Source organism: Physella acuta, unplaced genomic scaffold (assembly GCF_028476545.2).
Source record: "Physella acuta isolate Inbredline_101_S28 unplaced genomic scaffold, ASM2847654v3 ptg001004l, whole genome shotgun sequence".
NCBI classification, from domain to species: Eukaryota; Metazoa; Mollusca; class Gastropoda; family Physidae; genus Physella; species Physella acuta.
The window spans coordinates 112,230-136,451 of NW_026732521.1; the positions used below are offsets into that span (position 1 = coordinate 112,230).

The following is a 24,222-nucleotide window of genomic DNA, read 5'->3' on the forward strand; positions in this document are numbered from 1 at the left end:
GTATTAGTGTATACAGGTGCTAGTTATACTCCGACAAAAAAACTTTGTGTCTATGTTCCAGTAGGGTGTATTAGTGTGTACAGGTGCTAGTTATACTCAGACAATAAAACTTTGTATTCCAGTAGGGTGTATTAGTGTGTACAGGTGCTAGTTATACTCAGACAATAAAACTTTGTGTACCAGTACGGTGTATTAGTGTGTACAGGTGCTAGTTATACTCAGACAATAAAACTTTGTGTACCAGTAGGGTGTATTAGTGTGTACAGGTGCTAGTTATACTCAGACAATAAAACTTTGTGTCTGGCTGGCACCAGGAATCTTCTGGGCACAAGGCCATTTGCTGGGAGATAATGTGAGAGTTGGGAGGTAGGGGGGGGGGGGGGGGGGGGGGTTGGCGGAGTGAGGGGATAGATGAGGGAGGGGGAGATATTTAGGGTGGGGTGGGTTAGGCCAGACTTAACTAGATTGATGGTTGGGGGGGGGGGGGGTAGAAGTTGAGGGTTGGAGAGTAAGGGGGGGGGTTAGAAGAGACTGAACAAGATTGATAGGTGGGGGAGGGAGGGGAAGTTGATGGTTGAGGAGGGGGGGAGGGTAGAGTTTAGGCAAAACTTAACTAGATTGATGGGCTGGGGTGGGGGGATGAAGAAGTTGATTGGTTGTGGTGGTAGAGTTGTGGGATACTAGTAAACGGGGGAGGGGGGGGGATAGCTATCAACAAATTAAGAATGTGGAAGGGGGGATACATGCTGGCTCAGGAATAAAGAAGTATTTTAACAACCAATTAATGAATAGGCTGGGAGATACTAAAAGAAGCTCATTGAGAGACATCCCCAGTATTAAAAAATTATTTTTTTTCTCTCCCTGAGATAAAAGGTGATGGAGCCCACCTCTTTATAGCACCAATAAAGAAATATTCTAACAACTTATTAATGAACAGGTTAGAAGATGCTAAAATAAATTTATGTGGATTCACAAAGGTGTAAAAAAATATTTTTGTTTCTTTTTTGTGAGATAAAAGGCGACGGAACCCATCTCTGGTTAATCTCTAACCCAGAATTTTTTTTAAAAACATGCAGACTTTAACAAAACAAAATGGAGTTACAGCTAGATCTAGATTAATGACAAAATAAACAATCAAGTATGCAAACACATATACATACATTGCATTAAAAAACTAGTTTAGAAAAAAGTTAGTTTTAAACCTAATTCAACACTCTAATCCAGCAGACAAACCAATTGATATATCATCTCACAAATTCTAATATTGCTGTATTAGATTAAAAAATGTGATTAATTTTACATGCTTTATCTATAAAAAAAATTTGTACCAAACAATGTGTCTTAAACATTAGAATGATTCACAGGCAGGTATCTTAAAAATGTCGAAGCTTTGTATATCAAACCACAGCGCAAAATATTCCCATCCAGTGAGATACATTACAGAGAGGAGTCTATTTAAAGAAATGAACTTGGGTTCAACAGGGGTATGGGGAATAAAGAGAAAAAGTAGACAGGCCAGTGAGATTAAGATAAAAAAAATTAAATGAATTATAAAGGAGTGTATGTCAATGTGATAAGGTGTATTTCAGGGAAAGTTTGAGTTATGAAGTAACAGCTTTGTCTAGTGTATTTACATCTCAGGTATTTTGGCCACGGAACAGTTTGTTGTTTGTTTGATCCCCTACCCTAATGAATTGGTTTCGTCCCCACCCCCAGAAACTCTGGCTTTGGGAGGAGAGAGATGTAACAGTCAGTTGTTTGTTTGGCCCCCTACCCTAAGGAACTCGTTTGGTCCCCACCCCCAGAAACTCTGGCTTTGGGAGGAGGGACATCATAACAGTCCCAGTTGTTTGTTTGGTCCCCACCCCCAGGTACCCATTTGTCATCCCCACCCCCAGGTACTCATTTTGTCATCCCCACCCCAGGTACTCATTTTGTCATCCCCCACCCCAGGTACTCATTTTATCATCCCCCACCCCAGGTACTCATTTTGTCATCCCCACCCAGAGGTAGGCCTACTCATTTTGTCATCCCCCACCCCAGGTACTCATTTTATCATCCCCACCCCAGGTACTCATTTTGTCATCCCCACCCAGAGGTAGGCCTACTCATTTTGTCATCCCCCACCCCAGGTACTCATTTTATCATCCCCCACCCAGAGGTAGGCCTACTCATTTTGTCATCCCCCACCCCAGGTACTCATTTTATCATCCCCACCCAGAGGTAGGCCTACTCATTTTATCATCCCCACCCCAGGTACTCATTTTATCATCCCCACCCAGAGGTAGGCCTACTCATTTTATCATCCCCACCCCAGGTACTCATTTTGTCATCCCCACCCAGAGGTAGGCCTACTCATTTTGTCATCCCCACCCCCAGGTACCCATTTGTCATCCCCACCCCCAGGTACTCATTTTGTCATCCCCCACCCCAGGTACTCATTTTATCATCCCCACCCAGAGGTAGGCCTACTCATTTTATCATCCCCACCCCAGGTACTCATTTTGTCATCCCCACCCAGAGGTAGGCCTACTCATTTTATCATCCCCACCCCAGGTACTCATTTTGTCATCCCCACCCCCAGGAACTCATTTTGTCATCCCCACCCCAGGTACTCATTTTATCATCCCCACCCAGAGGTAGGCCTACTCATTTTGTCATCCCCACCCCAGGTACTCATTTTATCATCCCCACCCAGAGGTAGGCCTACTCATTTTATCATCCCCACCCCCAGGAACTCATTTTGTCATCCCCACCCCAGGTACTCATTTTGTCATCCCCACCCCAGGTACTCATTTTGTCATCCCCACCCCAGGAACTCATTTTGTCATCCCCCACCCCAGGTACTCATTTTGTCATCCCCACCCCAGGTACTCATTTTGTCATCCCCACCCCCAGGTACTCATTTTGTCATCCCCACCCCCAGGTACTCATTTTGTCATCCCCACCCCAGGTACTCATTTTGTGTCATCCCCACCCCAGGTACTCATTTTGTGTCATCCCCACCCCAGGTACTCATTTTGTCATCCCCACCCCAGGTACTCATTTTGTGTCATCCCCACCCCCAGGAACTCATTTTATCATCCCCACCCCAGGTACTCATTTTGTCATCCCCACCCAGAGGTAGGCCTACTCATTTTGTCATCCCCACCCCAGGTACTCATTTTGTCATCCCCACCCCAGGTACTCATTTTGTCATCCCCACCCAGAGGTAGGCCTACTCATTTTGTCATCCCCACCCCAGGTACTCATTTTATCATCCCCACCCAGAGGTAGGCCTACTCATTTTGTCATCCCCACCCCAGGTACTCATTTTGTCATCCCCACCCCCAGGATTCAGGCTTTAGGAGGTGGGACATCATAAGAGTCAGTTGTTTGTTCTTTTGCCCTGTATTGTGTGAAGGGAGATTATGTAAACACCACTCACCATATCACCAGCGGAGGATTCACCCAACACCATACGGACACCAACACCATCTTCAGCTGTGGGAGATTTATTACATGTAGAACAACATCTAGCACAGATCGTGTTTTAGTCTTTCTTTTTTACATGTAAATTGCTTGCATTTATTAACAAAAATTTAATATAGTGCAAATTTATCTTTTAACACTATGTTCTAAGCAGTTTAAATGTTAAAGTATATTGTCTTATATGTCTACCCATAAGCTCTAAACAATCCACACTTTGCTTAGTGAATAATAAGTGTTGACCCTATAGAAAAGGGAAAATAAAATGTTGACCCTATAGAAAAGGGAAAATAAAGTGTTGACCTTATAGAAAAGGGAAAATAAAGTGTTGACCCTATAGAAAAGGGAAAATAAAATGTTGACCCTATAGAAAAGGGAAAATAAAATGTTGACCCTATAGAAAAGGGAAAATAAAATGTTGACCCTATAGAAAAGGGAAAATAAAATGTTGACCCTATAGAAAAGGGAAAATAAAGTGTAGACACTATAGAAAAGGGAAAATAAAGTTTTGACCCTATGGAAAAGGGAAAATAAAGTGTTGACACTATAGAAAAGGGAAAATAAAGTGTTGACACTATAGAAAAGGGAAAATAAAGTGTTGACCCTATAGAAAAGGGAAAATAAAGTGTTGACCCTATAGAAAAGGGAAAATAAAATGTTGACCCCATGAGAAAAAATAAAAAGTATTGTTCCTATGAGTAAAGTTATATCATAGTGTTGAGTCTGTAAATAAGAACGTATTTACTAAGACATTGGAAGGGAAGCTATCCAATGAAATAGTGTGGAAAAAAATTTCCTTCATCACCTCCCATGCACTATTTTTGAGATTTTATACTTAGCATGGCTTTTTAAATATTATGACTATATTAAGCAGCTATTAATGTTAAGCTTTTGAGACAAATGATTACATTCTAGGTAATATGCTCGTCTATAGAGTGTTACATTGTTATAATTAAAATCTTACTAAGGAACAGAGGTCAAATTTTAAAAAACCCTCAGAAATCAGTTTCATTTTAAAATGAACTCATGTCTTAGCATGGAGCCTGCTAAATTGGGTTTTGAACTTGTGATATTTCAAGAAAAAAAATAAATGTGAAATACAAAGTCAAGGACATAATGATGTATACAACCATAGAAGCATTTAACTAACCCAATCTAATGTCTTATTGAGTCACACTGTTTTCACAACTTGATGGCTTTTGTTATATATCATTTATTCTTGCAAACATTGAATTTCATGATATAAGCTTTAATGCTTTTGTTTGTTTAAAAAAAAAATCTGTCAGAAAACCATTTCAACAGGTAATGTCTTTTTAATGAAAAAAATGAAATTACCTAACACAGCATATCCATCTTTGATAGATGCAGGAAATGGTGGTAGGGGTTCTGCTGCATGTACAGAAGTGGCCAAGTAACGTCCCAATGCATCTGGTGATTAACAAATATATTATGGGTAAGTTAAAGGTTTAATGTATTAAGGTATACAGTTGAATCAAGACAAAGGTTTACTGTTTAATTAGGTATACAGGTGGCAGGGGCGTAGCAAGGGGAGGGCGGGGGGTGCGGGCCGCACCGGGTGACACCATTTAAGGGGGTGACACCAAGGCAAAAAATAGCAAAATATATAGAGAAAAACTTGAAGGGGGGGTGCAAATCGAAAGTTTGAGTGGGGGAGGGGGGTGGAAATTGAAAACTTGAGGGGGGGTGCAAATCGAAAGTTTGAGGGGGTGGGGTGCAAATCGAAAACTTGAAAGTTTGTCCCCGGGAAGGGTCGCTACGCCTCTGGGGGGGGGGGGGGGTGACACCATTAAGTGCCGCACCGGGTGACACCAGACCTCGCTACGCCACTGACAGGTGGGTCAAAGGTTTACTGTATCAAGGTATACAGGTGGGTCAAAGTATTACTGTACCAGAATCTACATATAAACATTTATCTGTAGTTAAAATACTTGAATTCTGATCTAGTACAAGTCCTTTAAACAAAATAATAAGACATAAGTCAGTAGTCAAACTTTTGAATTTTTAAATTAAAATATATGCAAGGGCCTTTGACCATTTGGATTTACAGGACACCTATATGTACAACATTTGATTTTTAGGGGGTCTGCATGGTCGAGTCGGTAAAGCTCATGGTTGCTAAACCGAAAAGTCTCGAGTTCGAACCCTCGGGCAGATGAGGCTCGTTAGCTGGGGACAACCACTCTTCTAGGAGACAACTCCAAAATTAAAACAACTGCTGCCTTGTAGCTTGTTCTTGGTTGGACAAAGGCTATGGAAGCAAATCCAAAAAGAAAAGCAGGCTGAAATCGGAGTCAATGGCCTCAATGGCGCATAACCAGTTGACACGTAACGCTTAATTGTGTTGGATGCGTGGTCGAGTCAGCAAAAAGCTCATGGTTGATGAATTCGAACAAAAGTCTCGAGTTCAAACTCACTGGCAGATAAATCTCGATCTCCTTCAACACTAATAATTAAGAACGAAGAAGAAGAAGAAGAATTTGATTTTTCTTTGCTGTAGGAATCATAATGTAGTTTATGTGAAAGACAATAATTCTTGTTTTAACTTAAAAAATGAAATCATCCTCACCAATTCATATCCCATCCATTACCATTTGTACAATAAATTTTACTATAGAGAGATCACATAGCTATACCTTAGATATCCACATATTCAGCAGGGAGAGACTGACTTCTACCTACTCATAGTGTTACAGTAAATTTTATTATATACAGACCACATAGCCAAACTGCTGATACCTTTGATATCCACATATTATATTGAGATCACATAGACAGCCAGACTGCTACACTACCTTTGATATCTACATATTCAGCAGGGAGAGACTGGCTGTTCTCACACCTTATTCCACCCACTCCCAATGTACAGTTAATTTGATTATAGATACCACATAGCCTAACTACTGATACCTTTAATATCCACATATTCAGCAGGGAGAGACTGTTCTCACACCCTATTCCACCCACTTCCAATGTACAGTTAATTTGATTATAGATACCACATAGCCTAACTACTGATACCTTTAATATCCACATATTCAGCAGGGAGAGACTGGCTGTTCTCTAACACAACAGCCACAGCCTGCTCTACAGAGATCATGGGATAAGGAGATTCTCTGGGTCTGAGCGCCACCTGATCTGCATTCACATGACCTGGAGAAATGGCATTTTGAGATATTTTATTACACAGTGAAAATCACGCACACCATTCTGAACAGGGGACGGAGTGACCTAGCCGTAGAGAGCTGGGTTGCTTGCCCGTTAGTCTCAAGTTCGAATCTAGGTTGAAGTCAGTAGACCATCCCTGAGTCCACCCAACTCTAATGGGTACCTAACTCAAGTTAGGGAAAGTAAAGGCGGTTGGGCATAGTGCTGACCACACTATCTCTTCATATGCCGAGGTCACAGAAACAGGTGAACTCTACTTCACTTGCCCTATAGAGCATCAGGTTTGAAAGGGAAAGGGAACTTTTTTTTTACATTCTGAACAGAAATTTTTTTTTTGTAGCTTTTGTAGTCTATTTTCTTCAAGGGTGTCTTTCCAGATGGCAAATAAGGCAGAAGAAATACAGCAGTATGCCCAGGTGTCTTTACTTTCCCAGACTCAGTTAAGGTACTCATCAAAGCTTAGTCAGCATAGATATAGCTATAAAAATCACATTGGGAACCAAACTCAAAACTTTAGAATTGGCAATCTGAACATATGACCCTGCCACCCAAAACGTTTCATAAATAAATAAAATATATATATACGAGCCGGCCCGCGGCATAACATACGCCGCTAATTAGTTGTTGTTTTTTCTACTTTTCAGTAATTCATAATTTATGAATTCGACAGTACCAACGCTGCCATTGAAAATATTTCTTTAAAACACTATAAGTAGCGCTCGTTAAGGACCATAACCCCCCCCCCCTTCCTTCCCTCCCCCCCTCCTCCCCCCCCCCCCCTACGTTTAAAATCGTTGGCTCTGCTTGTAAACATTTAGAGTGAACACAGCTCACTAAAACCATGTAGGGGTGGGGAGGTAGGGAGAGCGTTTGCAGCTTGTTTTCTAACGGCTCGAAGAAGAGAATTATATATATAGATATATATATATAAATATATAAATATATATATATATATATATATATATATATATATATATATATATATATTTATTTATATTTATATGTCCTATATAATTATTGGCAAAGTTAGTCTGTCTGTAAATAACTAAAGAAAACAACCAAAGAAATACTGTACACAAAATATGTCAAGAAAAGTGACAGTAGGTAAAAATTTAAAACTGATTTGTTTTTTTTAAATTAAAAAGAATGTTATGTTTTTTTCTGTTAACTTTAAAACTATTTGAAATTCACATTTGTATACAATGTGTTTAATTTACTTGTTAGCTTATTTAATTACACTTTCTAAATATTTATGAAGTTAAAATAAGAAAAAAAGTGTTCAAACTGAGAGTAAAAGTGAATGCTTACTGCAGGGATGCTTGTGGTGGTGGTGTGAGTGGTTTCTGTCAGGGTTGGAGGGTGGGTGAGGTTGGGGAGAGCCTGGACCAGACCTCACTGCTTCATGCATCTCTTTGGTCTGGGGATGTTCGTGGCCATCTTTACTGTGGGGCCGTTCATGACTCGGAGAATTGCCATCATGCCTTTCTTTATTATGAGCATGCTCATGGTTTGATGAGTGCTGTTAAAATCCCAAAGCTCTTATTTTTTTTAACATAAAACAAAGGAACTGACAGCTTCATATCACTTACACCTATAGCAATCTTCTAGAACATTTTCATGATCATACTAGTCTAATTCTATCATACTCAGAACATCTTAATGCAGAATTCAACTTAAATATTATCACACTAGTTCTGCAGTGAATATTGTAAAGCCACAAGATTGGGTTAAATGTATTGTATAACCAGCTCATAAACAACCTTACACAGTACCAGTATTGTTGAATACTAGTTAATAAGCAGCCACACAAACTACATCAACATCTATTATAAACTATTGACACAATTTTTTTTGGTGAGGCAATAAAATTGTTTAAATAAATAGTATGTACATCACAAGTTTGATATAAAAAATTTTAAATTGTACAAAATAAATACTGTTAGGTTTTTATTATAAAAATATAAAAGTGTTAAAAATATTAATTTGGTATGGGTCGGCACGTATATACAAATACAATAATAATAAATAGTTATAAATTATTGGTGGCAGTCTGGTCTTGTGTCCAGCTGTTGTATCAAACACAGCCGTTGAGCTAAAGCCGCAGCCGCCTCTTGGTAGGAGGGTAGAGATTCTGTGTGATCCTCTATGGTGGCTGTGTGATCGTCTATAGTGGCTGCGTGATGGGCCTCGGGTAAATCCATCCCGGAGCCTGGTGAGTGGTGGAAGCTCTCGTGCTCAAAGTTCTCAGAGGTGCTGCAGAGAGAGCGGATAATGGAGGCGATGGCGGCAGACTTTCTGCTGGATTCTGATGGGGACAGGGGTGGGTAATCTTCATGGGTGCTTGACGACTGAAGCGGTAAGTTTGAAAGATAATTGGATGGGTCGTTGTGTACATTTTCAGAAGGTAGAAGATCGTTCGGAAGCCCGGTTCTTGTTTCTAATAAGACTTGTGAGACATGATGGGTACTGGTTTCGGCTGAGTTTGCCTCCGGTACTTTGTCATCAGGAAACTGGTTCAGCTGTTGAAGATTGTCTTGTTCAGTGCAGCTCTTGGCCTGCTGTAGGATTTCTGTTAGAGTGTTGGCACTGAGAAAGGGCTGGTCAAAGTCTGAGTTTACACAGGAGCTGGCATCAACAAGAGAAACACTACCGCAGCTTTCTTGGGGCCAGGTGAGTTTGGCGTCATACAGAGCAGGGTGGGAGGTGTGGATAGATGGGATGTGTGGGGGAGGTGTGTCTGGTGGTTCAAGCATTATGGAAACTACTGAAGGAGCTCCAGAGATTGATGATGTAGGTTGTCCTTGGGGTACATCACAGGTGGACTGCAGCATGAACTTTGGCTGCGGATGCTCCAAATCCACACACACTTCACTCCTGGATGAGGATGGATGATTGTTTACATCGCTAACGGATATGAATGGATGACTGTTCACATCACTACTGGATAAGGATGGAAGTTTATCCAACTGTGAGGACCCCAACAAGTTCATCAAACTCTGGGACAGAAATTTCCTCTTAGACTTTTTACAATTTTCTTTCCTGTTGGTGAAAGTGTCCAAATCTTTGAAAGAAAATGAGGTGGACGATGCCATCAGATTTTGGTTGATGAACATATTCTGGGTCAGGTCGGAAGACTGTGTTGTTGAGCAAATTATCTGAGTATCACAAGTGCTGCTTGATGTTAGGCTGGCAAGTTCCACAACATTGTCTTCTGTGTTTTCTTTTGCTTTGGTATGATTTGATACACAGACTTGACTTTTTGAATTGTGGTGCCTCTGGGTAGACTGCCTCTCCTCTCTGCGCCTTTTCAAACTAGAAAGCATTTTTGAAATGCGTTTTTTAGAAGGTATGGAAGAAGCTGCCTCTTTGGGAAGATCAAAATCAAGTCTAAATTTACTTTTACTTGGGGAACTTTTCCCATCTCCAGGCTCCGAAGAATTAGCGGATTTCTTGGGTGAGTTTCTCTTTGGAGAAGATTTGCTGTGGGTTTTGTGGGGGGTGGGTTGATCTTTGGGTTTACTGACACTGGTCTGGACAGTGTAGAGGGCGGGGGGCACCCAGACAACAGCTGACCCAGGGGGGATGTGGGAGCCGGTGATGTTGACCCTCCAGGTTGAAAGGTCGCTGAGAAACAGCTTCATGTTGATCATCAGGCTGCAGTTGTGCCTGTCTTGTTTGTGGAGCATGCCTTTACATTCTGGGAATAAATTGACATCATTTTAATTAATACACTGTTAAATTAACTTTTTAACATAGAATACATTGTTTATTGAGCATGCCTCTACATCTTGAGAGCAAATATATTTACATTTAAATACATATATAGCACATATATAGCTGTAATAACTTTTTTATTACAGAAAACACTGACATCCAAATAATAGTAAAATTATTCAGCTAATGTAATTGTTTGGCATTTTCAAACAATTTTATTAACATTTCTACTGTACAGAAAAGGAAATCTTTGAAGTAAATTACTGATATAATTGATATATTGATACTTAGAAATTTGAAATTGGAGTCCTGTTTTTTGTTTTAACTGACAAGTTGAATGGAAAACAAATTTAGATAATTTAAAAGCCTGGTATTAGGGGCAGCATGGTCAGATTGTAGAGTTCACAACTGCTAAACTGAAAGTCTTGAGTTCAGATCAGGGCATGAGTCTGTACAACATATGTACTTGACTCATGTTAGGGAAACCAATACAGGTGACATAGAGCTGACCACACTATCCCAACTATCATTGTTGAATACATGAACAATTTTTGTGCCCCGTTCCCTGGGCACAAAAGGGAAAAGATCTGTTATTATAAACTTTTAAAAAACAAAATAAAGGCTTCTCTAAAACTTACTTTCTAGACAGACCCCAAAGCCTCCACACTTCCTCTTACAGTTGCTGTGGCCCGGGCACCAGACGTACCAGTTGACCACGTACTGGTCTCTCTTCCTCGCTGCCCCCACCTCCTCCTGCTCCTTCTTCCCTTCCTCCGTCAGCTCAAAGAAATCATCGAAGCGATTCCTCTCCAGGATCTCCTTGCCTCTCCTCCACGAGGTCATCTTGTCCCCTTGATCGTTCTGTCGACATAGCTGCGCCAGCTGTTTCTTGATCTCTCTCTTACCTTTATGCAGGTAAATGCCCTGGATTAGAGGGTGCTCGTTGATGAACGACTTCAACGCAGATCCTACAGGAACATACAGAAGCTGACCTTGGCTTTTTAAGCTGTGAATTTTTGCACATTTGATTGTTTTAACAGAAGGCTCAGATGATTTCGTCAAATGCGAAGGAAATTTTTCAGCAAAGTGATTAGAAAAGTTTGTCACAGAACTGGTTGTAGGGTCGACATTGTCCAGACGTTGACTAACTCCAGGGCTATTTCTGTTCAAACTAATGTTGTCAGAGGCACGATTCTCTTGGTTGTCTGGGGTTCTCAAACCGTTCTCATCCCAGGTCGTGTTCTCATACATTGGCTGACTGTGCTCGGACACGTCAGAGTTGTCGTCATCGCTCGTCATGTCAGCATTCTGGTAAGCGCTGTGTGTGTCGTCAGTGACATCAAAACCCTGGGGGCTCGCATACGTTTCCATCTGGTAACTGACCACTGGCTCTAACAGTGATGATTCGCTGTCTTCCACAGAAACATCCACTTCCTCAGTCCCCTCTGCTTTGTCCAGAGAAAAGTAGTGGTAAGATTCAGAGCTTCCGTCAACTACACTGACCTCGTCCTCCATCCCGGCTTGACCCAAACTCTGGAAAACATTCATCCCCTGGTTGTGGTTGCCATGGTAACTGACAGCGGCGTTCTCCTCACCTGGGTTGGAGTGCTTGGAGCAGGGCAGGAAGATCTGGACGACGGGCGTGTCGGTGGACTCTGTGACCGGCTTGATCTCCCTGGTGGAGATGACGTTGGCCGCGGCCTTCACAGAGGTGTCGTAGTCAGGGAAAACCTTGTAATCAAAATCTTCCTCGTCTTCACTTTTCGGCTCTTGACCAAACCTGATTGTTTCACTTTGTTCAGTACTAGTCAAGTTAGACTGATCAGAATGCGAAGGAGAATTATGGGATGCATGTTTCCAATTGTGATTTAAGTAATTTGTGGATAATGCAGATTGGGGTGATGAATTATGGGACAATTCAGGTTTCCAGCTCTGGCTGAAATAACTTGGAGATGAAGAATGTGTTGAAGCATTATGGGAAGTCGCAGGAATCACATTCTGATTGAAATAGCTTGTTGCTGATGCCTGTGTGTGCACATTAGGCAGAAGTTTGGTCACGGATTGGTGAAATGTGGAAGACGTGGACATCAGGTCTTGAGCTGAGATGACAGGCAGCTTCATAGCTTGATCCCCAGAGGATAAGTTACCTGACAGTAAGTAGTAAGGTCTTAAATTTGGGATATTTAAAGACGAAGCACTGTTAGCTGTTTCGGTATTTTGCACAACGGAGGAATAAGAGGATGACGGATGCGTCGCTGAATGCATTATCTGCGGTCGGACAACCTGCACGTTGGTAGGGCCAGCTGAAGAATTTTGTAGAGAATGGAGGTAGGAATACAAACTAGTTGTTGATTCGGCCGGGACATTTTTGGTCGAAGCTTGGTTTGTTTGTATGTCATTCGTGAACGGTGAAGTGTATGTATAATTCTCGGAGTCTGCTTCGGTTTGATTGTCATTAGAGTAAACCGTACACCCAGATGCCTGCGGTGGATTAAAAACTGAATCTGATGAAGACAGCGAGGATAAGCTACCAATAGAGCTGATTAAAGTCTGTCTCGTTTCTTCCGGCAGGGAGAGTAGAGTTTTCCAAAGCTGGATGGCAGATGATAAGCTAGAAGAGTCGTCGTCTGTGGTCAGACTTCTCACAGGCTTCACCTGCTGTGGGAAGACGGTGTTCCTAGGCGGGGCTGAGCCGAGAAAGTGCAGGTTTTTCAGGGCGTCGCTCTGTCTTTCGTCGGTGTCGATGACGCTTTCAATGTCCTGCAGATGAGATGCTGCCTCATCAGACAGAGCTCCGTCTAAGACGTGCAAGTTTGTGAGCAGCTGGAGAAGACAAAGTTCACATCTAGTGAGAGCAGCATGAAGCAAGAGAGAATTCTATTTGATGTCGTCTAAGTTTTTAGATAAAACTTTATTTATTTTTAAATTAAATGCAGTGATGCCACACATACTTCTTATTCAAAACTTGAAGAAAAAAAAATTACATACTTTTACATACTTTGCAAAAAAAATGCAAAAATCTGTTAAAATTTTCTTTTTTTTTTTTAAATCTGCTACACTCTTATAAGGAGAATATACATTGTTATAATCTAAATCTAATTAATTTTAAAAAAAAAACAACCCTAATTATTTGTACTAATGCTGCAGTTCATACAGGCAAACCCCAAAAATTGTCACACATTCGTTAAGTGCAGCACCACTGACATACTGTGTGGAACGTAGCTTACTAAAGTGTTTAAATTGATAGCATGCCTTAAACAGACCTACTTACATGCTGTTAAACTGGCTTGGTTACATTGGAAGAAGCAAACTGGCTTGTATTAGAATCATGCTTTCACCAAATTTGTCCTCAATGGAATATGGAACTTCTTATATATAGATATCTATATATCTATAAAATATATATATATATATATATATATATTTATATAGATATATGTATGTTCGAAATAGTTCTTTTTTATATCCTTACAGAGAAAGTTTGATTTAAAAAAATATTATATGTTGGTGCTTAAAATTTGAATGGATGAAGATTAAGCATTGTTGGAACTATAGTGTTCTGAACACTAGTTTATTAGAATTGATGGATATGCTGTCATAGCATATTTTATAAGTATAAATTTAGTGCAATTAACACCTACATTGGTCCCCATCAACTAGCTTACTGCAAAAAGTGGGATTTGTTATTTATTAATTTATTTGATAGTCCATTTTTTCCAAAATTTCAATATTTCTTGATTCTATGAGGCTGATCATTGAATTCTATTCTACAGCCTACTCACTTTGTAGAAACCATTAAAAAAAAAGAAGCTTATAATTAAAATAGATGCACAACGCAGTATTATATCACTAAGGAACAGAAAAGGAACTTGTTTTGTAAAAATGTAAAAAACGATAAAATGATTTGTAGGCGAAAACTTACTAGTCATTATTAATTTAATTGAATAATTGAAGTAAAAAAATCACATATAATATGAAATTAATGTAAATTGAAATAATAACTTACTTACAAATATCTATATATATATATATATAATTTTCTTGGAGACGTTAGAAAACAAGCTGTATGCGCGCCTAGCGTTCCCCTCTCTTCGACTCTAGGCATATTGCAACCACCCCCACCCCCACATGGTCTGTTGAGCTGTGGTTCACGCTAAATGTTTACAATCGTAGAGCCGGGTTAAGTGACGCCTATTAGGGGCAGATAATTTAGTTTGAAACTATTTTAAACTTAGGGGAGGTAACTAAGAGGAGGCTGCTTTCACGGGGGGGGGGGGGGGAGGAGGGTTTTAGTGTTTTAAAGCAAATATTTTCAGTGACAGCATTGGTATTGTCAAATTCACAAATTATAAATTACTGAAAAGTAGAAAATAAAACTAAATTGCGGCATGTGATACGCCGCGGGTCGTAGATTTAAAAAGACTAACCCTCATTTAGATAGTTACTTTAATAAAAAAATCTTTTTTAAAAATAATAGAAAACTGAAATATGCTACATTTTTGGGGTATGTTATCATCAGTATCAAATTTTATTCAGTGCTGGTAAGTGTGTGATGATGTGGCTCAAAACAGAATCACACACCATGCTAATGTCTAATGAATGTAATGTTTAATATATAATGTGAATTTTTTCTGTCACATATAAACAATTAATATGTTTATAGCTTACACCCTCTTCTTTCACTTTTCAAGTTCATTCAGAAGAAACGCACAAAATTCACAGAACAATAAATTCAAGAAAAAACATTTTTTAAAAATATAAGCAGTTTAATTCATAATAATGGCATAACACAGTAAAACAATTAAATTAAACATTCTAATTAAAGCAAAATCACTTCAATCCACACTCATTTACTCAGGCACTATGTAGCTTACATCAAAGAAACAACATGCTATGGAAACATCTAGTCTAGCTATAGGAGCCTAAATAAATAAATCTCTCCACAACTGGTTTGCATGTGACTAGAGCTAAGTACTCTGATTGCATGTTTTTTTTTTAGACATAACTGATGTTGAAGTTTGATGCTAACTACACTGGTTAAAATGTTGCCAGGACATTCTAGACACTTTTACTATTATCAATACTCTAACCATAAACCTGCCCACAGACTTATAATAACCAAAATTCTAAAATTTACTCCTAACCTTAGGCCTGGCACTAACTCTTAACAGAACTAACAGTACTTTATTGTCCTAATTAGCCTTTTTATGAGAATCAGAATTTCTAAATATCTATAGATTTATAGACCAGACTTGATTCATTGTTGACTAAATGATTAATTGTCAGTCAGGAAGTCCAAAACAACAATTCAATTTTTTAGCTTAAACTATTTTAATTTTTAAACAGCGTCACTATTAAAACTTAAATTTAAGGGTCATCAAGCCCATGCAAACAAACAAAGCCATGCATGGCTCACACAGCACGTACCTTATGTTGGGAGTGATGAGTCCCGTGGGATGATTTGATGCCCTCCGCCTGCAAGGCTGTGTGGGTTTTCTCCACACTGGACTTGTGGCCACGCAGCAGGTCTACTGCGTGGGGAATCCCCACTGATGCAATGTGCAAACACTCCTGTAATAAAATAAAATTTGATGACATGGACTTTGTTTGATACAGTTTTAAAGTAACTTAGTGGTCTGGCTCTCATGGTGTAATAAGCATAAAAAAAAACAATAGCTGATTATAAAATCTTTTTGAATGCAGCAGCTACAGGAACAGACCTTACTTTTATTCATAAAGATTTATCATTTATTATCATGGAACGGCTTGGCTTAGCGGTAGAGAGCTAGACTGTTAACACAAAAGTCTTGATTCTGAATTAGGGTTCACGTCAGTAGAAAATCCCTGAGCCCACACAGCTCTGATGGGTACCTAACTCACACTACAGAAATAAAGCAGACTGAGCATAGTGCTGACCACACTATCCTTTCATATTCCGAGGTCTCTGAAACAGAAACACTCTACTTCATCTGGCCCAATGTGTCTTGGGTAAAATTGGAAAAAGATGATAATCAGATAATATTGATCATCCATTGCTGACAACTAGTATTGTAAATAGTTTACCCTAGTAAAGATGTAGAAGTAAAAATTTACAGAAGAGTTAAACCTAGTAAAGATGTAGAAGTAAAAACTTACAGAAGATCCTTTCATACTGCCAGGTAAATTGATGATCAGGGTCTTGCCACGAATGCCACAAATAAGCCTGTAGAAAATAATGGGATAAAAGAAACCAAAAAATTATTTTTTTGTCCTGAACTATATTGGCATACAACAACAAAACAAATGTTTTTGACTATGCCAAGTATTGAGAACCCTTCTGAAACAAAAAGTAAATTTTAAATGTTAAGATTAAGTATGAGTAAAGTTCCCCTTTCAGACCTAACAATTCATAGGGCAGATAAAGTAAATTAAATTATTATGCTCCTAGTAAGTTTGAGTTCTATATGTCAAAACATTGCTTAAACACTTTGTTCCCCATACATAAGTAAAATATTGAGATCACACAAAAGACAGGTCATGTCCAATAAGTTATAAAAAGTATTTTATGCAAAAGCAAAAAATTTATTGTGAAGAACTAAACATTTACATTACACATGCCACTAAAACATCACACACTGAAGATAGTAAATTCATAATAAGAAGATAAGAAACAAAGACACTAGCAAACATAACGACAGAACAAAACAATGTATAACAAGAAAAAAAACACTTTGGTAGACTTAAGTAGAAATTACCTATGCTACATTGTCTAAACTGTAATAAAAATTGGATTCTCTACTAAATATAAATATATTTAAATAAATCCAAACCTTAAAAAAACAAAAAACCCTGTCATTTTTACTATCACTAATGCAGAAATAGAATATCTTACTACTTTGAAGATCATGCTGATTAGCGAAGACAGAAAAAAACTTGGGTTCAGATCAAACTATCAAAGCTAGGTTATGGCTTCATACCTTATGATCTGTCTCAAATTGGCCTAATGCATTTAGATGCAGACTAGAAATTTTGTGTTGATCTAAGCCTGCCAACATTTGATATCCATACTAGGAAGCAAAGGAAGCTTTCATTATGATAGCTGCTGACACTACCAGTTCTGCAGTATAATCATACTTGTGTGCTATGTTTTCTTCACAGTAAGAAATATTAACATTTTTTTTTTTGCCACGTCTTGGAACTTTAATTCATCAGAGGCTTCAAAGTTTTCTAGCAACTGTTTTAATTTTATGAGAATCACGGCATTGTCACCAATTTAAGATACTATCTGATGAAATGGAATTCCTAATCATCAGTATGAGACAATTCATGAAACATCTGGTTTAGAGATGTGTGCAAGCTGAAGGTGATAGAGAAATGACAATAGAATAGGAATAGAAACCTGACCATGATAAATGTTTATGCAGTAAAAGCTGGTTCTGTTTAATCTATGAGACTGCAACAATCAAACGGCCCTCCTCATTTCCTAACTAACAACACTTAGGGAAACTAACAGGGAATACTATGTGAGATAACATAGAAATATTTAATAATGTTTCTAGCATCAGCTGAATATATATTTAGATCTGAAGTATGGACACATGAATACCTTGTAAGCATAGCCAAAGGGGTAATCTCCAAAGATCCTTGTAGCATAGCAATTGCCATTCCTAAAGCCTCTTTTTCAATCACAGATTTGGTAGCCTATAAATAGCAATTAAAACAATCAAACAAATTATTTATGGTAAAATAAAAACAATAATTAAAGTATGCTTAGAATCTTATAATATTAACTTACAATGAAATAAAAAATAATTTCTAAAAAAAAACAGTATATTTAAGCACTGCAGTATCTACACAAAGTGGAAAAAAAAATTCTGTTGGTCCATTAAACTTGTAGCAGCAACATCAACAAAGAAAAGCAAATAAGTTTGAGTTGTAACAAATATTAATCAGTGGCATCTTGAGATAAAAGTGTTCTAAAATACAAGATTTTTTACATTTAGAGCAGCTGAACAAATGATGTTTTACTTTAACCTACAAGAAAAATTTGCAACACAAGGGAGTAGATTTAATTTTAATGTCGAAAATTGCAAAGTTTAAGGAGTGCAATAAATTTGTATATCTAGGGACCACTGTACTATTTTCAGGAGTCACAACGCTTTCTGTCACAAACAAAAATAAAAAATCTCACTTCAGGAGTAACGTCCCTTGATGAGAACCCTGTGCCCCCTGTGGTCAGGATAAGATCAAGTTTAAGATGGTCACTCCAATGTAGCAGCTTGGCCTGAGAAGTTAAATAATTCAAATTTATATTAAAATTAAGAACCGCAAAGGTCTTATCTTAAAGTGATTCCCTATGTTAGCTCTTACAAATTAACTTGTATGTCCACCCTCCCTAATTAAGCTAGTATTGTTTAGTTAGGTAAATTAATTGAAGTCCACTTTGACATTGGTAATCAATATAAAGTGTAACAAACCTTAATTTGATCATATTCATCAGGAATAATGTCTTTAGTCACCACTGTTCCTCTAAAGCTGTAAAAAAATTACATAAAATATGAAAAATCAAGTTTCACAAGATTCACTAAATTAATATTTATAGCCTTATAACTTGATCAAAAGTGGATCTATAGGGCCTAGATATACAATTTTCATATAGGCCACTTGTGGATGGCTTAAGAGAAATTGATAATCTCAACTCGGGCAGATGAGGCTTGTTAGCTGTTGACAGCCACTCTTCTATTAGAGACAACTCCTAAAAATCAAACAACTGCTGCCTTGTAGTTTGTTCTTGGTTGGACAAAGGCTATGGAAGCAATTCCAAAAAAAAAAGCAGGCTGAAATCTGAGTCAATGGCCTCAATGGCACATAAACAGTTGACACGTATCCTTAATTGTGATGGAGGCGTGGTCGAGTCGGCAAAAGCTCATGGTTGATAAATTCAAAAAAAATATGTCTCGAGTTCAAACCCTCTGGCAGATAAGGCTTGATCCATTCCAACACTAAGAATTAAGAACAAGGAAGAAGATAATCTCAAGACTTACTACTTTCCTGACTCGACAAGATGTTTGAGATTTTCCCCACTATGGTCAGTCGCCAGTCCTGAGTAACAGGAGTCACTGACTGAAAATATGAACATTAAATAAAAAGTAAGTAGTTTATAAGAAAATTAGGTAGGGTAGTCGATTGTGCAGATGCAAGGTTGAAGGTTAAGTTTCTGGAGTGAATATTTAAAATATCTCAAAATCATAACTAATAACTATGGTTGTTGGGGCTTAAATAACTATCTTGACTCAATTTAAGTTAACCGCTGAAGTATGGCTCATTTTAGTAAATTTTTGGGCAGAGGTCGTTTTTTGTTTTTGACAAGCCAGGGGGTGTAGCAGAGGAAAAAATCATTACAAATATAGGCCTACAATCAATTGATTACAGTAAAGGAAGTTCTCTTAGCACCTGCAAGCGCCAGGCCTGCTTTTGATGATCTACTTATTACAATTACAATGACAATGAGCTGAGGCCACTAGCTAAACTAAGTCTACACTTTACCTACAGTAATCTTAAATTTTAAAGTAACAGCAGTAGTTATTCAGAGAGTAGATGTAGGCTGAACTAAATGTAGTAAAAATGTAATCTAGGCCCTATAATTTAATTTTTAAAAAAAAGGCTATGAAGTGTAGGCTAAGTAAGTAGATTTAGTAACAAGATTCTAAGTAGGCCTCATCTAGTTTAGTATAATTAGAGCGACATAACCTAACAGTAACAGTAGTCCTATAACTAGATCTATGAACTGTGGGCATTAGCCATACCATAGGCATGTCGTCTCTATCTAATAAAGTAATATCTGAGGCCCTAGAGTATTGCAAATATTTAGTTGCTGTCTTAACTCTTAGCCTTAGGCTCTTAGGACTAAGGGTGTGGGGAAATTGCGAGACGCGAAAAGCGAAATGGCGAGGCGGGAAAATGCGAGAAGGTAATGCGAGACATACCTGCGGAATTAAGGGTAAATAGCGAGACACTTTTTGCGAAAAAAGTTTTTTCCCTTTTTTTCCATCTTTATTTATTTACATTATTTTTTTTTGTTTTAAAATAAACAAGCATTTAGCCATACCCTTTAACACGAGTGTTGTATGTTGTTATTTTTTATCTAGATACTAAGAAGATAGATCTATATTTAGATCTATCTATGTAAAAATCCTAACATCGTTGCTGTGCTAATGTCATCGCCCGCTCTTGTTAGCGAGAGGAAAATCCCGTCTCAGTCGGCATTAATTTAAAAATCTAGCCCGCTCATGTTTATACAAACCATTGTGAATTGGTATAATCTTGTCAGCAGGAGAGATATTTTGCAACATCTATTTATGGATTTTTGTACTTGCAAAAAGTGTAAAAGTATAAACAATTCTAAAAAGTGCAATTTTTTTTATTAAGTAATTTTAATAACAAACAAAATTTACAAACAAAATCTTCTGAAACAGTCCTCAAACACACCTCGTGACACCATCTTTCACACATAGTACACCCAACCCAGTTCATTAGACTTCCATTTATACATTTTTCTTTTGCTACTTCTTCCAATCCACATTCACAACATTTCACATTCTCATCACAGTTGACCTCCTCGTTCATCCCACAAACAACACTGGCACCCATGTTCTCATCATCATCATCCGCTCGCTCAACATCTGTTTTCCGTTTTTTATAATTTGTATTTTTTATCATTTCTGTAATTTTGGCAATGTCTTGCTCACCAGCAGTTGAGTTTTTTTTAAAACATCGATATTTTCCCAAAATCTTGTCTAATTTCGGTCAAAATAGAGTATTTTAATCAATTCCTATTACAATGTATTAAAACAGTTTTCTAAAACGCGAAAAAAACGTCTAAAATTCTTTTTCTAACATTGCTTTTTTATAGTGTGACGTCATTTATGGAAGACCCCCAAATAACACCACCACCAAAACCAAAAAATTCAGATAAGTTCAACTTGGTTTTAAAAATATTTGAAGTAAGCCCATAGCTTACGATATAGCACGAGCAACTGATAATATCGGTGACGTCACTTTATTTTGTTGTATCCAAATGATGTAGGCATTTCCTTGTGCTTAGATTTACATGGTAAAAAAAAGCTAGAAAAAAATCGTAGGCTGTGACTATAATACAAAATTTCTATGCAACAATAGAAAATATGTTTGCGGCGGCAGCGGATCCGGGCACGGCGATCTTCAAAGACTGTAAATCAGGCGGCCTCGGCGTTCCACACAAAAGACAGAAGTTGATCTATCGTCGGCGGTATTTCCGTCGGTTTCGAACAAGGTGGTATTCTAAGTCGACACAAAAGATGGGGGGGGGGGGGAGTTGACAAATCATCAGTATGTCTAGCGACGGAAAAATCGGAAGTTTTAACAATGTAAACGAAACGTCTTTGAAGTCTGGACCAAATACCACTGAAAATCGGGTGCGGTAAATTTTTCGCAGAACTCTTCGCATTTCAACACCACCCAGCGTAAGTATCGGCTTGTGGTAAAATGCGAGACAAAAAAGTCACGTGACCGACCGTTTTCGCGCCCTTCTCGCATTTTCCCGCCTCGCCATTTCGCTTTTCGCGTCTCGCAATTTCCCCACACCCTAGGACTAAGGCCTAAACCTACTAAAACTAACTACTGCAGAATAACTAAATTTAGATTGTTTATGCCTACATACTAACTAAGAGGGAATCAACTGGGCCCAATAACAAAATCAAATAATAAAAATTAGATCTAGAATCCTTCATCATTGTCAAGGGGGAGGGGGGTAACTCAGAACTGAGAAATCATCTGCTTTTTTAGTTAGACTGATTTTAAGTGCAGCGTAGGCACTAGGGCTGCTCCTAATCATTCGGTTTTTAATTGTATCTCAATCTCACTCAAGACCTGTTTAGAAATAACAATGTTAAATGCATTAGGGACAGTTACCTGTTAAGATTCCCACTTTTACATTTATACATTCTCGATCAGCCATGGTTGTTTCTACTTTGCAGTAGATTTAGACTAGTCTACTTGCAGAGAAAAAAACATACCGAAATGTTTAATGTTACCAGATAAATGTCTTACATATAGACGTTAAAATGTTACGATTTAGGTTTTTATATTTCAATTAGATCTAAAGATTAACCGTGTAATGTTGCCTACTATTTAAGAGTAAAAACTATTATAGCAATGATTTAATTTATGTAGATCAATGATTTTTAGATATGTACTGATTTCCCCCTAATTTGTGACGTAGAAATGCTATGGAAATGTTAGCCAAGTTGCCAATCTGGTATCCCTGCTTTTTATTTTCGTCGCAGCCGGTACAGCAAGATCAGCTGTAGGTAGACTGCAAGGAACCAGAGTTTATTCCAGAAATCTCTTCGCGGGGGCTTCGCCCCCCCCCCCCCCCGAATTTTTTTTACCGCCCCCCCCCCCACCCCCGAACGAAATGAAATTAATATAATTTATATAGAAAATGTATACTTTTAACAGTGTCCGCCCCCCCCCCCCCCGAAGAAAGTGTACCGCCCCCCCCCCCTCCGATAATTTCAAGTGCCCCCCCCCCCCCGGAGAAAAAAGTCTGGAAGAAACACTGCAACAAATGATCAGCATAATCTATATATATATAATTCTCTTCTGGGAGCCGTTAGAGCTGCAAGCGCCTCCTTGCAGTCCCCTCTCTTTCTCCCTATCACTATCACTATCACTACCACCCCCACCCCACCCCCACATTGTCTGGTGAGCTGTGGTCACGCTGTTTACATTTTACAATCATAGAGACGGGTTTGGTGACGGCTATTAGGGGCAGATAATTTAGTTTGAAACGATTTTTAAACTTACAGGAGGTAACTAAGAGGAGGCTGCTTTCACGTGGGGGGAGGGGGGTTTAGTGTTTTTAAGCAAATATTTTCAGTGGCAGCATTGGTACTGTCAAATTCACAAATTATAAATTACTGAAAAGTAGAAAAAAAAAACAACTAAATAGCGGCGTATGATACGCAGCGGGTCGGCTCGTTATACATTAACTCACTTTTGCGCGGTATCGCTTACTAACGACTGATCTGCAAAAGAAACCTGCTTATCCTTACTAAAAAAAAATCTGCGATGTAGTAGGCGTATCTCTAAAATAAATGGCTTGAAAATAGTGGGACCCTGCGCACAGTTTCTTTCAGGCACCTCTTCGGGGAGGGGGCACTGTCGGAACACAGCCACCCCCCCCCCCCACCCACACACCCGCCGGTTAACGCATGTCCTCTGGTTAGAGACGGTTTGAAGTCGTAATTTGTAATTTGGCGCCATGCCCTTAGATGTAAATTATTTTTGGGTTAACACCTGACGGGGGGGGGGGGGGGTGAAGTTATAACTTTGAATTCGTATCTTCTCATGCACATTTGAAAACAAATTCTAGAAAAACGGGGGAGGAGTTGAAGTTGCCATAGATCCCCATCTTGCAGTTATTAGGTATTAACCAATGCTAATTCGTTTTAGAATTGCTTATGTATTCTGAGCTTAAGTTATCTCAACGACAGAAAAGGATGGGGTGAGGCGTCCGTAAACCTGAGTTTACCATTGTCCTACCCCCTCCACTTTCTCGCAACAGCCCCCCTCACCCTCGTAGCACAATTAAAAGAGATCCCGACCCGCATAGAGTTTTATCCCACCTTGTGACACCACAACATTGCGTCCTCGAGTTTTTTTAGCGCAACTCCCCTCCCCCACCCCCCTTCCCCACCCATCCACTCTGGAAAACGTCCCACCGTCTCGTCTACACCGCGGACGGAAATTATATAATTTAGCTAGAAGTACTTTAACCAGCGTCGTTGTCTCCCCCCCCCCAACCTACCCCACCCACCCCCCATAAATTTTAAG

The 24,222-nt window shown here is 38.8% G+C and overlaps 1 protein-coding gene across 1 annotated transcript in view; it reads right to left on the bottom strand.

Moving 5' to 3' along the window:
- The window catches only part of LOC131954480 (gephyrin-like), an 89,062-nt gene extending 66,655 nt beyond the window's left edge, over positions 1-22,407 (bottom strand). The window contains exons 1-11 of the mRNA XM_059318198.1: positions 22,297-22,407; positions 19,392-19,470; positions 18,825-18,882; positions 18,539-18,631; positions 17,954-18,048; positions 16,504-16,570; positions 15,796-15,939; positions 7,963-8,173; positions 6,508-6,639; positions 4,804-4,896; positions 3,428-3,483 (exon numbers count right to left, since the gene is read on the bottom strand). Of these exons, the coding sequence (XP_059174181.1) occupies positions 3,428-3,483; positions 4,804-4,896; positions 6,508-6,639; positions 7,963-8,173; positions 15,796-15,939; positions 16,504-16,570; positions 17,954-18,048; positions 18,539-18,631; positions 18,825-18,882; positions 19,392-19,470; positions 22,297-22,342 (1,074 nt within the window). The 5' untranslated portion in view covers positions 22,343-22,407. The remainder of the gene's footprint in view (positions 1-3,427; positions 3,484-4,803; positions 4,897-6,507; positions 6,640-7,962; positions 8,174-15,795; positions 15,940-16,503; positions 16,571-17,953; positions 18,049-18,538; positions 18,632-18,824; positions 18,883-19,391; positions 19,471-22,296) is intronic.
- Between the last annotated feature and the right edge of the window lie 1,815 nt (positions 22,408-24,222).